Source organism: Falco peregrinus, chromosome 4, assembly GCF_023634155.1.
Source record: "Falco peregrinus isolate bFalPer1 chromosome 4, bFalPer1.pri, whole genome shotgun sequence".
NCBI classification, from domain to species: Eukaryota; Metazoa; Chordata; class Aves; order Falconiformes; family Falconidae; genus Falco; species Falco peregrinus.
The window spans coordinates 41,017,496-41,032,852 of record NC_073724.1 but is presented as its reverse complement, the minus strand read 5'-3'; the positions used below and the strand labels follow the sequence as shown (position 1 = coordinate 41,032,852).

Here is a 15,357-nt window from a genome sequence, read left to right as displayed (position 1 = left end):
TGCTAATGTCTGATATGGTTATTTTAAAGAAATGCTGCTATTGATCGTTAACTGGACACAAATGAATTAACACCTCATGGAAAACCTATGTTTTGACATTAACACCATGAATGAACTGTACTATGGAAAGAACTCAATCTCCTAATAATCAATATACGTCAATGACTGCAAAGTTGATGCATACATAGCTGATTTCAGGGTAACATACTACTGTGTTAAATGCTTCATTACAAATTCTCAAACCCACAATGAAATTGTAGGATATTTAAATGACTGCTTAGCTATAAGCCAATGTCAAAAAGCGTAGAAGAATCCACTTTTATATCTCCTTGTAACTGAGGTTTTATTTTGGAAAGGGCAACATTCCCACTTTGGAGGCTCCCAACTGTGATGGAAGCTTCCTCCTACCCTGGTTTTCACTTGTCTTTTAGAAATGTTACAACACATATTGTTAATTACAAACTGCAATATGCATGTCACACCTGTATATGTAATTTCTTAATTCCTCTATGTAGCTTAATTACTGATAAATACTTTTCTAAATCAAGAGTTCATTTGGTACCTGTGGAGAACGTTACAGACTCAGAAACTCTGCGGAGACCATGTTCTCTGAAAACACTTCACAGAACAGAGATGCAATGGATACAGGAAACGACAAGCTTTCCTTGAACAGTTACCCAGACTTTCCAAAAACATCACCTCTAAGGAAAGCGGTCAACTCCTGTTACAATTTATTACTCGCCTATTGTATGGATGCTATCACCAGACATTTAATATGAAGTAAGATACCTCTCACAAATGCAGAGCTTCTTTTATACAATGCAGAAAAAATAGAAAAGTGATTTTTAATTCAAGCAAGAGGTAGTGATGCTAACAGGCTCCACCATCCCCCCTGCCATCCTTATAAACCACATAAACAGTACTACTGATAGACAGGAAACTTTTAAAAAATCATGTTATAACACATTGGTTTTGAATAACCGTGTTTTACACAAGATGTTCTAATATCATCTCAGCCTTTTTCACCGTGTATGTGCAGTTAAGCATGTATGTGCAGTTAAGCATCTGTCTGTATCACTGCCCACTCCTAATTCTTCAGCATTAAAGTAACATGTAATATTAATTAAACAAGAAATTTATGCAGTTTTGAGAAGAAAACAGTATTGTATCAAGCTGTATAACCCATCTGGTAAAACTGAATTGAATCGTTATGGTATCTTCCTACAGAACACCTCGTTACATCTACCAAGGTATGTCTTGGAAGAAAGGCATTTAAGCTCAAATGAGAAAAAAAACCCCCAAAATCTCCAACTTCAAGTTAACACTCTCATATGCAAAACACCCTTGCTTACACACTTTAATCCCTATGGATTTTTACTGTCATCATTCTTTGCAAACAACTGTGGGACTGATTGCTAGATACTGATTTTGAAATATCATATCGAAACAAAATACGGGGAATGATTACATGATGACAATCACGTAATGTCAAAAATAACTACAACATTCAGCTTCCATGAAATATGCACGTTGCTCCTACATGAAAAACAAAGTCACATAATTTCAAATTAAAGTAGTAACAAAAAGGTGTACAAGTATTCCTTTTTAAAGAAACTCTTCTGCAAAGGTAGGCAGCTGGGTGGTATGTAACTGCCATTTTTGTTAATGATCATTTTCTTTATCCTGAAAGTAGTTAATTTAATAAATAGATTTTTAACAATAAAAAGTAATAGGCAAAATAGCATTTAACCTAATGTATGTTTTATTTGCATCTAGGTCATCAACTTCAGGAAAGAGAAAAAGTGTGTTTACAAATAAGACTTCAAACAGTGACTTGCTTATCAAGCCTCCTTAGCATAACACCCATGAGTAAGCTGAAATTGTGTACCTGAGTGGAGTTAGATAGTTGGTTTTTCCACGGCTCCTCTGCGCTGCTGGTCAGGTTTGTGCGGTTATGAGGTAGAGAGAGTGCGTTTCGCTGCAGGTAAGGCACGTTTCCATTACTTCCACTTTCTGTTATGTGATTATTGCCTATCAAAATAGTGTCTGTACTACCCAGCGTTCTTGCTGTGCTGCAGGGAATGGGGCCTGCTGGAAAGGGTCCATTAGCCATAGGCTGCCCAGGGCAGGCGGGACGGATTCCACGCTGAGCGACATTAGGCACTCTGGTTAGAGCAACCTGTGGCTGCTGACCAGAGACAGAGTTTGTAGGCAGTGATGAATCAGCTGTTGGCCCATTAGGAATTCCAGTAGATCGTACCTGTGCAACTCCTGTTTGTCTCATCTAATGGAAGATGAACAAAGCACAAGAACATCAGCTGCAGAATTTAAAAAGTAAAGTTCGCACAAGTTTGTTTACTTCATTGCAATGGTCAATTCCAATTTTATACTGATTTTCAGATCTTCACAGTTGCTTTTGAGAAATAAGGTGACTCATGCTCACAAATGCACTGAGTGAATTTTAAGGTAAAACTATTAGCACACCTTTCTTCTAGGACTTTATTTTGAGCGTTCACATTTTACTGCTGAAGTTGGACACTAAGAGAGAGACAAGTGAACAATGAGAAGATGTGAGATCTGCTGTAATTTGGCTTACTACACCTAAGTGTTTTTCAAGTAAGATTTCTTTTACATTTCTACTCACTTTAGTTTGAAAGCATGGCTTGAAAACTTTTACATTTTCTGGTAGTCTATAATAAAACACAGCTAAACCCATTATGTTTCAACCAGTAAACCACCACTACACTTAATACAAAAAAAGATGACCTTTTTTGGTGTAGTAAAGGCCCTCTGTACAACAGAAATTCTCCAGAATTCAAGAAACACAACAGACACCATTACCGAAAAAAAGTTTTGCAGAAAAGAAAATATTTTTGTTCTCACCTGCTGGTGTTGCTGCATTAAGACAAACTGACTCTCCAGCTGTTCCAGCATAAGTTTCTGTGCTGGATTTAGATTATTCCGGTTTGCACGCAGCTGTTCCAAGTGCTGAAAAAACAGCAGTACAGTTCAGAATCACTAAATTGCATGTACATTTTAGTAACTTCCTTGCATACAGTACTAAAAATTATCCATGAAGACAAGACCTGTAAAGCTGAAAAAAATTGAGATTTCTGTTGCAGACCAAAATATCTTTCCATACACTGCTCTGTAACCAACTAGTTGCTAAAACTAAAGGGATTTTCTAAATTATTTGAGTGTATAAATATTACCACCACACTACAATTAAGTGTACTGGTACTATAAAAGAAAACTAGATTCAAGTATGATCATACAGAATTCTTATCATTAGGTATGTTTTAACACTTTTTCTGTACTGTGCTATTCTTTTATTAATACTGTTGAACATGAAGTAAATTCAACCTGTAGTCACACATGAAAACTCCAGAAAATAGGAGAAAACAAACCCAGAAAACTATAGAACTAACTTACAGAAAGATCCTAAGTTACGATACTGAACTCATTTCCAACTAATAAATTTGAGTATCTATTACCAAAAATCTGATCTTTGTATTCATTTTAAAGTACTCAGTACACCATCATTCTACCAGCAAGTCTGCTGCTATGAAGTGGCATGACATAAATGTTGATATTGTGGAACACAAAAGCACCATCTCAGAAGGAAAGAGGGGTCTGCGGAGAAGACTGCAAAAGTTCTGCTAAGCAAAAGGTGACATACAGACATTTTTCTTGATTATTCTGCAATACTAAGTTTCTTCACATCACTGTAAATCCTTAAAGAAAAAAACACCACCAAAAAAATCCAAACACCACCACCCCAAACCCCAAACCCCAGACAAAAACCCACAAACAAACCAGATCAAAGTTCACCAAAATCAAACATAAATCAGGTTTCCTTTAGCTCCTTCTCAGGTCTGCCTGTATTATTTTTTTACATCCTTCTCATCTCCTTTGCTTTGACTATGCTGTATTAGTAATACATAAATGGAACTAACCTGTGAGTATGAAATAAAGTGTAGCTCATTCTGCTTTGAACAATTGTATTTGCAACACTATCAACTAAAAAAGAATAAAATCTAACATTTTCTGAAAAAGTAGTTAAAGATTGTTCAAACTCCCTGGATTAACAGTAGCTTCCATTCTGAAGTCCCTCTGCAGTGAACTGCAATGAGTAGAACTAATCTATTTATCTACGTGATTGTGAGATAGAAACAGTCTGCATGGGAGTGCATGCACCAGGTACACAGAAGCACAAATCAGGGCTCTTTAGCTGTTAATTTGCTTTAAAAAAAAAAAAGAAAGAAGTCTACACAGGGTAACATGAACCAGGACTGACCTAGCACACAGGTCAGCAGAGGCAAGTCTGCGCTTCTCTCCAGTCCTATGGATGCAGAGGCTTGGCGGGCAGCTCTCTTCCTGCTGCCCACCAATTCAGTGAAACCAACACCCACCCCTCCTCCACCAGCAAGCTGCAGGCCCAGTGGCTAATGTGTGGCCACAGCCCTCTCTACCCTTCTCCCTTTTTTAAACACACATCAAATGGCTCAGCTATGTGCCATATCCATCCAGCCTCTGAGCTGCCACTTTTAAAAGGCTGACATACAAAATGGGATGGCTTTATTCACTTTCATCTTGCAGAATATCTTTTTAGCCTTCCTATTCATATACACTGGAACCCTGTCAAGCTGTTGCCAGCAAATCCAGTACACCATACTTAAAGAAGCCTACTTGGATACTGCTTGGAGGAGGAAGATGGATCTACATAAAGGTGAAACTAAAAAGGGGAAATAGTAGCAGGATATAAAATAAGCAGAGAGCATTATTTAATGAGAATGCATGAAGAAAGCAAGAATCAGAGTGATTAGGGAGGACTACAGGGGTGGGGGTGGGGGAAGAGGGAGGGAAGGGAGGAAAAAATTACGCAGCATAATAAAGCCAATATTGTTCAGACAGAGAAACAGCTGAAGAATGCTATGAGAGTTGAGGGAACACTGCTCAGTCAGAAAGCCTTCTGTCTCTGCACTGTGCCTCCCTTCTACTTTTCCTTGCATCCAAAGCAGTATCTGTGATAACATGGGTAAGAGTTTCCAGCTAGGCCTGGAATTCCTGCTGAAGCTCACTGCAAGCCCTAATGAACTGAAGAGACAACAAAACATCGTAACAAAAATGGCCTGAAAGAAGACTTGCAACAAGATTTCAAAAATAAAATCTAGCATTTCATATAAATGTATTAGATAACACAAAATGCAGAAGAGCAGTACCAGATTTCATTTGAGTAACTGCATTTTGTAGAATGTATGTGTTTGTTTACCCAATTTGATACAAGAAGCTACCTCAGAGGAAAGCAAGTATTACAGTACTTCAGTATCTCTCACATTAGAGCAAATAGCAAAACTCACTTGGCACAAAAGTGTGGCAATTTGCATATGTATCTTTAGAACACCACAAGAAAAAAGAATTACGGTATGTTCTTACTTTATAAATCACAGAATTCATACAATGTAAGTGTTCAGTTTCTGCTAGAGATCATTAATTTTACTACAGAACTAATCTCACATAGAGTAGCCACAAATATTAGCACAACTTCAATTACAACTGTGGGAATTGTTTGGAAAGAACTTCATACTGAATTTCAGAAATGTGAAACCGAAAAATGTTCCAGATTAATTTACTTAACAGGAAGAAAGAAACAAAAAAATACATCAAAGCTTCTGAAGATCTTCAACATACATACCTGTAATTTCTGTGGTGTCAAGCACCAAGAATGAATTTGTTGCTGTAAAGGAGGATGTGACACTGTATGGCCACTGCTCCAAACATCTGAAGTATTCTGAGAGAAAACATGACATTAAAATGGTCATCAAAGGGTCAACATAATTTTTTTTACTATCTAGATTTTATCTTGCTTATGAAAGAACTAGTCACTGTTTCAAGAATAACATAATCAAAGAACATACTAAACCATGCCAAGTCTCATTCTATCATTCCCATACAGTATCAGAGTAGTCAGACTAAAACATTAAATATCTAGTATCATAAAGAGAAACGATCAAATAAAATTACGCAATTAAATGTACACTACCTTTAAAACTGAATACTTTATCTACTGTAACACTATTACATGATGATGAAACACTTGAACTCTAAATATAAGCAAAGGCAATAGACAGGATGACATGATCGTCTCCCTCTCTGTCAGACTATGACCGTACTTTTTCACTTACACAACTATGACTGTAGTATAGTGCCACCGATACGCACTGCCCTTACGCACTCCCTGTCTGAACTGCAACCTGATTAAACACATCCCTGAAAAATGTTTTTTCAAATTCCTAAAAACATTCCCCACCTTGATGCCAAAGGATTAAAATTTACAGCACAAATTCTGTGCATGCTGCATTGTTTTAATGCATATTTCCATATAATTTTGGTAGGGGGCTCTTTAGTTCATCAGAATATATACCTTTGTTGGACTAGATGTTCTTTTCCTCTTGGCAGGACTGGTCAGGTCATCTACTTGGCTAGAAGGAATCATGTGTAGTGGCAAGGATTGCTGTGAAATTGGTGTTTGAGTGAGGCCTAGTACAGGTTCAGTATTTGGATGATGAGGTTTACAAGCCTAAGAATCACAGAAGGAAGACAAAAATATGGTTCTATATATTCTTAATTCTTTCCTTTAAATTATATATTTTAACAGCCCATATATATTAAAAGGGCCGAGTAGATATTCTGAAGCTGATCTCAATAACTGAAAAATCAGTTTCCATATGGTCATCAATGGAGGAATGTGTACCTTTCACGGGATTATTAAACCACTGCAGCATTTCTATTTAAGATGAAATCTTTTAAAATCATGAAAAGCCACAAAGGTTCTAAATTGGTACCCCCATATTTCTCCCGTATTATAGGGAGCTTCTTGATCTAATATCCCTTTGCAAACAAATCAAAGGCTTTTTATTAATAAAAGCCAGTCCTGTGCTCAATAAAATAAGCTTGACCACTACCGATTGTAAAGAACCCTTAAAGCTGGGCACCTGCAGAACATAACCCAACTTCTCACCTGCTGTGCTGTGTTCATGGCACCCTGCCTGGAGGTAAGCTCTGCGGGGATTGGTAGGCTCCATGCCTCCTCAATACTAGGAAGTAATTTAGTTTTATTCTGTAGACTACCTTGTGGAAGGTTACACAACTGAGCCTAGGAAAAATTATGTAAAAAGCAAATTTAACACAAGCCTACTTTAGTAAGAGCAAGTCCATGAAATCTTCCTAAATGCTGTAGCTAATTATATCTTAAAGAGAGGATAGATTTAAAATTTCGGGTTTTAGAAAGGTGCTAGGTATAAAGAGGGTAACCAGAATATAAACCTTTGTGAGAATCAGAACAAAGATGAGCTCTGGATTCAGAGGTCTCATAATTCCTTTTTTCTGAAATTGCAAACAAGAGTGAAAGATAGTGTGTGTGTAAATCTCTCTCTATGTTATGAGAACTTAAAAATGCAGACAATACAAAGAAAAAAGCAAAGTGATGTAAAACAGTATGCTTTGATTAAATGTGCAAAATAGTGTTTATAAGGAATTAAGTTCCACTTAAAAATGAAGAAATAAAATATTACAGGCTATGATATGCTTACAATACACATGAAAACAGGTTATACACACCACGAACAACTGCGGGTTAAACTTGTGTGTTACTTCTCCCCTCCCCTCTGCTGTGTATTTGGAAGACTATTTCCCGCTTCTTAAAATGTTAGTTTTACCTGTAAATACTTTATCCGTGCTGCAAGTGCAGAGGTATTACTACAGTTTTTGCTCCTAGTTGCATTTAAGTAGCATTTAATGGCATCCTGAGGCTGGTTGCAGGACTCATAGAGTGTGCCTAGGTCCATCCAGGCTGCAGCATGGCCATGGTCCAATTGTACAGCACAGATATAGGCCTGTAAAGCATCCATAGGCTGATTTTGCTGTTGATACAGCACACTGAATAGAAAGATTAGTGAAGTTGAGAATTAATAACAGAGTCAAAATACAAACAAGTCAAATATACACATCCCCCTCAAAACCCTTAATAAATGTTGCCATTATATAAGCCACAGCAATAAGCATAAACAACACAAAATCCTAACATGCAAAGCTCATATGCGTAGCGTATTCAGTATTTAAAAAAAATACAAATGTATTATTTAAACTTCAAATCAGACAAGTCTGACAACACGAAGGTATAAATAAAAGAGCTTTATAGTCCCCCTTGAGAGCACAAAAGAATTAAAAAGTTGACAGTCTTTATTTATATATATTAGCATTGAATTATACCACTGTATTACCCTGTATCATTCTTACCCTATAGAACACCATGTATCTGCACTTGCTTCTGATTTATCAATAGATTGCCTATAAGATATAAAGGCATCCTGAACTTTCCCAATACTTGAATAGCACCTGGGAGAAGAAAAAAAGAACTTTGGTAATATTTATAGAAGGTAATCATTGAGGATGGCTTACCGAGACAGATCTGATAAATGACAAGTCATGCAAATACATACTCATCTAGATGAATCCAAAACATTTGCTGTTTCTGAATGCCAGGCATAAGCAGACTCCAACATCTTAATCAACATGTACTATTGATTATTTATTTGAAAAGTACACTAAAACTGCTTAAATGCTAGCCTACTGCATTTGTAAGGAAAAGTCATACCATATTTTAAAGACTTGCGTTTCTATCATTTGTGATAACTTATCAGTCAATAACAACAGTATTTACCTACAGATAGCATTATAAAGAATTAAGTTACCGATTTAATGAAACAAATGGTTATGAAACTTCATGTTCTAGAAGAAGTGTTTCAGAATTATTAAGAGATATTAACCAACTCAATCAGTATGTTTCCTGATTGCCTGGGAAACTTAGGTGCATTTATCCCATCTCAATCAGATTTCAGTAACGAACAACAAACCAGTTAGTTTTACTGCATATACAGAGCATAAAATTCTGTAAAATAATCTTGATGTTCTCCATTTTTTCATAATTTCTTACTTAAATATTTTTCACATACAAAGGCAAAGGTATTCTGGCGTTATAAGCAAAAACATCAGAACTCTACAGAGAACTACAATTATACCACAGAGAATAATACCTACCTTTTAAAATTAAAAGCTTCAAATAAATACAATATTTATATATATATACACACACACACACACACTAGTTTAATCTACAATAGCTCTGCTTCTTATATTATTTGTAATATATTTCCCTGTTGGAAAAAGAACTGACAACTTTCAAAACACAAGTAACAACAGAAGATTTATTGCAGTAAAAAATAAAACCCAAACAGAACAGTACAGAGATTTGTCAAACATGCTATACTCTTTCATGTATTCTTGAGGCACACTAGGAAAGGACTACAGTAAAATCTAGCAGTACTTTGCCTAAAACCATCCATTAAGACTGAATAAAATATTCCAGAAGATCATTTTAATCACAATCTAACCCAGGTTCCAAGACATGTTTCATTCTGTCGGCTTATCAGATACATGAAGACTCTGACTAGGATGGCACTAACATAAAGCACCCAACAAAACGTCAAACAGAGTGATGGATTGCTTTTCATTGGGGAAGGTGAGGGATGGTGGCATATTTTTGAAAGGTAGCTTTAAAACAACTTGCTATCCAGTTTGGACAACCAGCAGAGGAAAGAGTAACACAAGATGGAAAAAGAGGAAGAGTGAATGCACAACCACGTAACTCTGTTCTCCTCTTCTGCCAGCATATGGACTGGAGGAATCGGGCACAGACACGTTTTTGCTCTAGTCCTCCCTGCAGAATAGAAGAGATGCTTCCACTAGATTTCTTCCCCCCATTTCCTGCATTTTACCCCCTTGTTTGTACGGTCCTAAGTTGAACTCCAACCACATGAAAGCGGTGGCACAGCAGGAGTAGAAGCATAGCTGGCAGTGCACACATACTTCATGGAGCCCTGGCTCTGTCCTGCTGCTGTGTAAGAACTCCACTAGCTCAAGGCACGTGGAACAGGACTACTGAAGAAAAAGCAGGATTTCAGCTCAGTGGGTGGTAAGATGAACCAGATGACCCCAGGCTCATTTTCCCTTTTCCCTCCACACCTGCTCTATCTAGCCCTCTGCCCTTAGCACTCAATGCTGCTGGTTCCTCCCTCAGCCTGCAGACAGCTGGTCCAAGAGCTGTATCTTACAAGAACAGCTGAAGGAATATGATTAGGGTAACAAAACCAAAAGTAGGTTCCAGTTGTATGTGACCAGAACCTCCAAGAAAGTCAGCTGGAAGATACTGAAGTTAGGATATTAATTTTATTTCTGCATAATTCCTTTCTAATGTATTTCTCAACAGAATTGACTTGTTCACCTATGGACTTGAATTATCCTCAAAGCTTTCTCCAAAACCTGATTAATTCAAGAGTTACTCCTGGTTTGTGTAAGGTGCTCTGTTTTCTTAAAAAGGAGACCAAGAAAAGTCAAATTGCTCATCTTGGAATGAGGCAATTTTCAAGTAAAAAAATACCGTCTGTTTGTACAAAATTAATACAACACTTAAACAGATATTAGAATGGATCAATCTGAGTTATCTTGGCCTAATATTTAGTTGCAATATATGCTGTTTATAAATTGATGTATCCAGGGAAAATATTTGCATTTCAGTGCAAAAGCTAACTAAGATTAGAAGGGAGACTTTGAGAAAATAAAAGAGATCAAGAATTGTGACAGAGGTATGAAGAAAAGCAACAACATTTACAGAACATTTACCACAAAAGAGAGAAAATAGAAGATGTGGTAGCAGGAGAACCACAGGTAAAACCATGTAGGGCAGACTCAGATTACTGTAAATGTGTAGCTGGAAAAATAACTATCAAAGAAAAAGCAGGACCACTTGGGTAACAGACTTCATTTCAACTTGTAATCTATATTCATCCCAAATATGTTAGCACCTTGTCTTTTTATACACTTTCCAGAAAACTAGACTTCAGTAGATAGATACATCGTTTCCCTTTGTTTTTCCTCTGAAAGTATTAAGAAAAAAACCAACATGAGACATTCACAATAATGGATAGCCTCAAAAAACACAGACAGTGTAACTACATTTGTAAAAAGTCATTTCTCACCTTCCAAGGAAATACCAGGATTGACCAGAATTTGGATCTGCCTCTAGAGATTTCTGGAGATACTGTATAGCATAACTTTCCTTGGTTGCCTTGTCTCCAAGCTGATCCACGGTGTGATGCATCCAGCCTACAAAAAGAATCCATAAATGGCAGAAGTGAAATTCCCTAAGACCACTTAACACCACTTTGGCACAGCAGCATATTCATAGCATTAGTTCCTCTTTAAAAACAGGTGTATCAAACAATATTATCACTTACACATAACATTATGAATGAAACTTCTAAAACTTTTAAAGTTCTATACTAAAATTACAGGACAGAAGGACTTCAGTCAAAATTACTTTCAGGTACTTTTAAAGCTTTTCTTAGTTTAAACAATTTTCTGTGAGGTTAGAAGCACAATTATGAACTGCTCAATCTTCTACTCTAAGAGGTTAATCTGAGAGTGTTAACACTATCCTCCTCTTAACAGATATCTTCCCTGTCACTGTGAAAAATGCCATCACTCACTCTCCCTGTCACACACGTCAATTATCAATATATTATATTCAGTTTACTCCTTTTCTTCTGAATCCTTGTATTTATCCCCTATCTATATTTGGAGAATTCCCAACAAAACATAGGTAAGATTTTTTGTGTCTCCACTTAAATCTTTCTTACATTGTCATTTCATCTTCATCACAACATCCTTTCCATTCACCTTGACAAATGCAATCACCTCTCATCTACATAACAAATTCTGCTGAACAGATAATTTTATTTCCTCATCTAACCACACATTATAGTCTTTCAAATGCCTTCTTCCTTTGTTAGACAAGTTATTCATTCCCACTTTAAAGGCCTCCCGCACAAACCATGCTCCCATATCATCTTCTACATGCTATTACAACACAGCTCTGCTCAAGCACTGATGCAAGGCTTGATTCCATTTCAAATAAAGCACCTTCATCAACTTCTCAAGCTGCTCATGTGGCTCTATGCTTAAGACGGAATTCCTTTAAGCAGCCACAAAATCATCTCACTCCCATCCGTATGAGTACAGGGAAATCCACTGTAGCAGGCAGCAGGCTTACTGAAACCACTACATACCACACTGGTCTGCAATGTCTTGCTGTTTGCTTAAGCTCCATTTATTTGTCTTGACAATCCACTGCTTTTCAGCCAACATTTGCAAAACGTAACATGTGACAACGGATTGTCCCTATGCTTTTATAGTGTCCTGCCCACAAATGGTCCTCTGTGGAACATTATGATACCAATTTCATAAAATATCCTAAGTTTGTATAAAGTTTTAGTTACCTACAGACTTGTACACACACCTCTGCTGTATGTTCATTTAAAACCTCCACCAGCTAAACCAGCACTTATCAGTTGTGATACAGTCTAACTACACGAACAGGTAATACCACCCAAAAGATCCAGATCAGTTTCAGATCTCACCTGAAATGCTAGAGAAAGTAGCTTTTATTCCATGGGCTTATACTCTGTTAATAGTCACAGTGGCACTTTTGCAAGTGGAAGGCAAACTTCCATGCTTTAAAACAAGCAATCTAAAACAAAATCCTATCTATTGAACAACATTTGCCTGAGGTATTTTAAGAAGTATCACTTGGAAACTGTGGTCAGAAGCAGAAGTTTGAGTATTTCATGGACTGCAAGAAATGTCAGGTTAGGAGCCATGTGGTTACAGTGCTAAATACCTAAATAAATAAATAAACAAGTACTACTTTATCTTGTCTGAAGATGGATCAAGCCAAAACTCTACCCATGAGAAAAAAAAGAAAAGGAAAAAAAAAAAAGGAAAAAACCCCCAGTATTTTTTGCAGACACATACTACGTACACAACTTTATCTCATGGACTTTATAAACAAGCTATGATTTTGGTTCATATCCCAAGGTACTGAAGTTCTTAGACATAAGAAAACATTCATGCTTTAAGAAAAAAGGCTTATGTGAGGGTGGGTTGTCTGAATGCACATGCCTAACTGCACGTTAAAGATAAATGTGTCAGGTGCAGTGCCAGGCAAAGGCTGAGATAAAGGTAACAGCTCAGGGATTATAAACAAGGGTGAAAAAAAGGACATTAAACAATTTTGCTGAATCTTTGGAAATGTGTAGTGATGCCTATTTTCTGTTTCATAAGAATTTTACTGGATTGAAAGATAACATGTTGTGTCTTCAGGAGATCTTTACTGACGTTCACTGATAAAAAGAATCTGTGTCTAGGAGACAGAAATAAGAACTAGCAATCCCCATCTGGCTTCACTGCTGAAACAAGGGTTGCTGCCCAATTTTATCTTCCTGCACAGGGAGGTGAAAAAGGCAGAAGGCAACAGAGAGGGTGAGGGAGAACAAAGAGAAGTTTTCTAATAGAACAGCTAGCACAGGTGAAGGAAACCGGATGTCTCTTCTCATGCATAAAATGAGGAACGTGCAGAAAGAAGGTGATGGAAAAGCCCTAGTAAGCTGTGCAGTTTCCCATTTGCAGACACTACCTCAAATTCTCCATTAGCATATTGACTCCTCTTCCGCTCCTGGGACTTTTTTTAACATAATAAACAAAACCACACATATTGTCTATACTTCACAAATGTTCCACACCCTTTTCCAGGTCTTTACAATCTAATTTGTAACAAACCCATGTTGCCTCAGCAAGAGGATATGGTAGCCTAGCTCATGCTGCTGCAAGGTTTTTCTATGTTTATCAATCATTCTCATGCCGAACTAGTGGCAATTGCTTTTCCCCCAGTAAACATCATCACCTCAGTGTCAGAAGAGATGAGCCTCTTCCCCATTTTAGCATCACCTGACATCTCATCCAGTTACGTAGACCCCACCTAGGAATACCCCTAAGCAGAAAATCACTGGGAGAGTGCTTTGGGAACCTCTAAGCAGATGCTTAACGTTGTTCTTGCACTCTTCCTTATGCAACTGCTGAGTATGGGAGAAAGAATACCAGGACAGATTTGATCTTCAGCCTCATTCATTTGGTGTAATTTTAGGCAAAGCCGTGAAAAGAATCGCTGTCTGGAAAGCAAATAGGCACAAAAGAAAGAAACAAATTGCTCTTACTCAACTGTACAGATCTTACTGTTACATCTACCTTGAGCATGCTTCAGCTCAAATGGGTATGTATCTGAGAATCGGGCGGTTCTCCTCTACAGTAATCTGCTTTGGAAACCAGCAACAAGAGCAAGGATTTATATTTTGATTGGGTTTTGCCAGTAGCATTCTGGCAGATGGCAGGTATTTTCTATTTTTTTTTCTAAGCAGCAAGTGCACCACCCAGACTGTGCTTCCTGAGGAGCTGTCTTTATTACCAAACTGCTAGAGTCTGAATCTGCGATATCATACTCTGATAAATACCACTGTTAGTGCAAGAGCAAAAGAAATGGTATTATTCCTTGAATGTTCTGGTTAAGACCACTCTATCCCTTCCTCCACATAGAAGCTACCCACACTCCAAAACTAGGTGACCTATGCTGGTTGAATAAAGGGAGTTAATCCAGTTTTCAGACAGCAGACAGTTCTCGAAGTCATTGCTCTTATTGCTAGCACAGAGACTTGTGGCAGGATTTTGTGAACACAATCATGCGCCTTTGCTTCTATTGTGGAAATATACATCAAACGGAGTTGAAACAGCATTGGTCAGCTATTTTGGGAAGCCTGTCTTACAATGACCATATGTATAGCCTTTCTGGATGAAATTGCTGATGATTTATACTAGGTGGTATAATACCAAGTTAAAAAAAATATTTCAAAGGGGATATTGAAATATAAGCAACACTGTTACGTGACAGCAAAAAGATCAGCCCCTAGAGTCCTTCAGTGAACCCCTCCAGCAGTTTAATTTGTGATTTCATACAGAAGACTCAAAGCTAAACAAATTAGCCCACTCCAAATCCATACACAACCTACACTGGAGAAAAAAAAAAAAAAAAAGCACGCACTGTGGCCATAACTTGGTGCCACTTACTAATTTGAATTAAGTGACCTCTATGTAAAGTGGAAAAAAAGGAATGGGCATAAGCAGGCTAAATCAATATTTAGAATAATAAATTAGATGAAGAACATGGAGAAAGTGAATGAAGAACTTTTGCACTGGGTTGAACAATTTTAACAAAACATTCTGGAAGTAATTTAATCAGGCATATAGGAAAAAAAGTAATTTATTCTACCCACCCATCAGAAACTTTGGTCTAAAAATGATTTATTAACTTTCTCTAAATATTGAACCTGACAATTTTTAAAGAAAGAGTAC

The 15,357-nt window shown here is 37.2% G+C and overlaps 1 protein-coding gene across 22 annotated transcripts in view; it reads right to left on the bottom strand.

Annotated features, from left to right (window-relative positions):
* Positions 1-15,357, bottom strand: part of KDM6A (lysine demethylase 6A) — a 162,871-nt gene that overhangs the window by 41,271 nt on the left and 106,243 nt on the right. For 10 of the 22 annotated variants that reach the window (XR_008746832.1, XR_008746831.1, XM_055801800.1 and 7 more), the window contains 8 exons: positions 11,097-11,223; positions 8,299-8,397; positions 7,719-7,938; positions 7,022-7,156; positions 6,425-6,580; positions 5,696-5,791; positions 2,884-2,988; positions 1,889-2,284 (listed from right to left, as the gene is read on the bottom strand). Coding sequence is in view for 20 of the 22 variants with exons in the window: in XM_055801800.1 (XP_055657775.1) it covers positions 1,889-2,284; positions 2,884-2,988; positions 5,696-5,791; positions 6,425-6,580; positions 7,022-7,156; positions 7,719-7,938; positions 8,299-8,397; positions 11,097-11,223 (1,334 nt within the window). In the remaining 2 variants the exon portion in view is untranslated. The remainder of the gene's footprint in view (positions 1-1,888; positions 2,285-2,883; positions 2,989-5,695; positions 5,792-6,424; positions 6,581-7,021; positions 7,157-7,718; positions 7,939-8,298; positions 8,398-11,096; positions 11,224-15,357) is intronic. The other 12 variants (XM_055801802.1, XM_055801806.1, XM_055801809.1 and 9 more) reach the window with 3 other exon arrangements.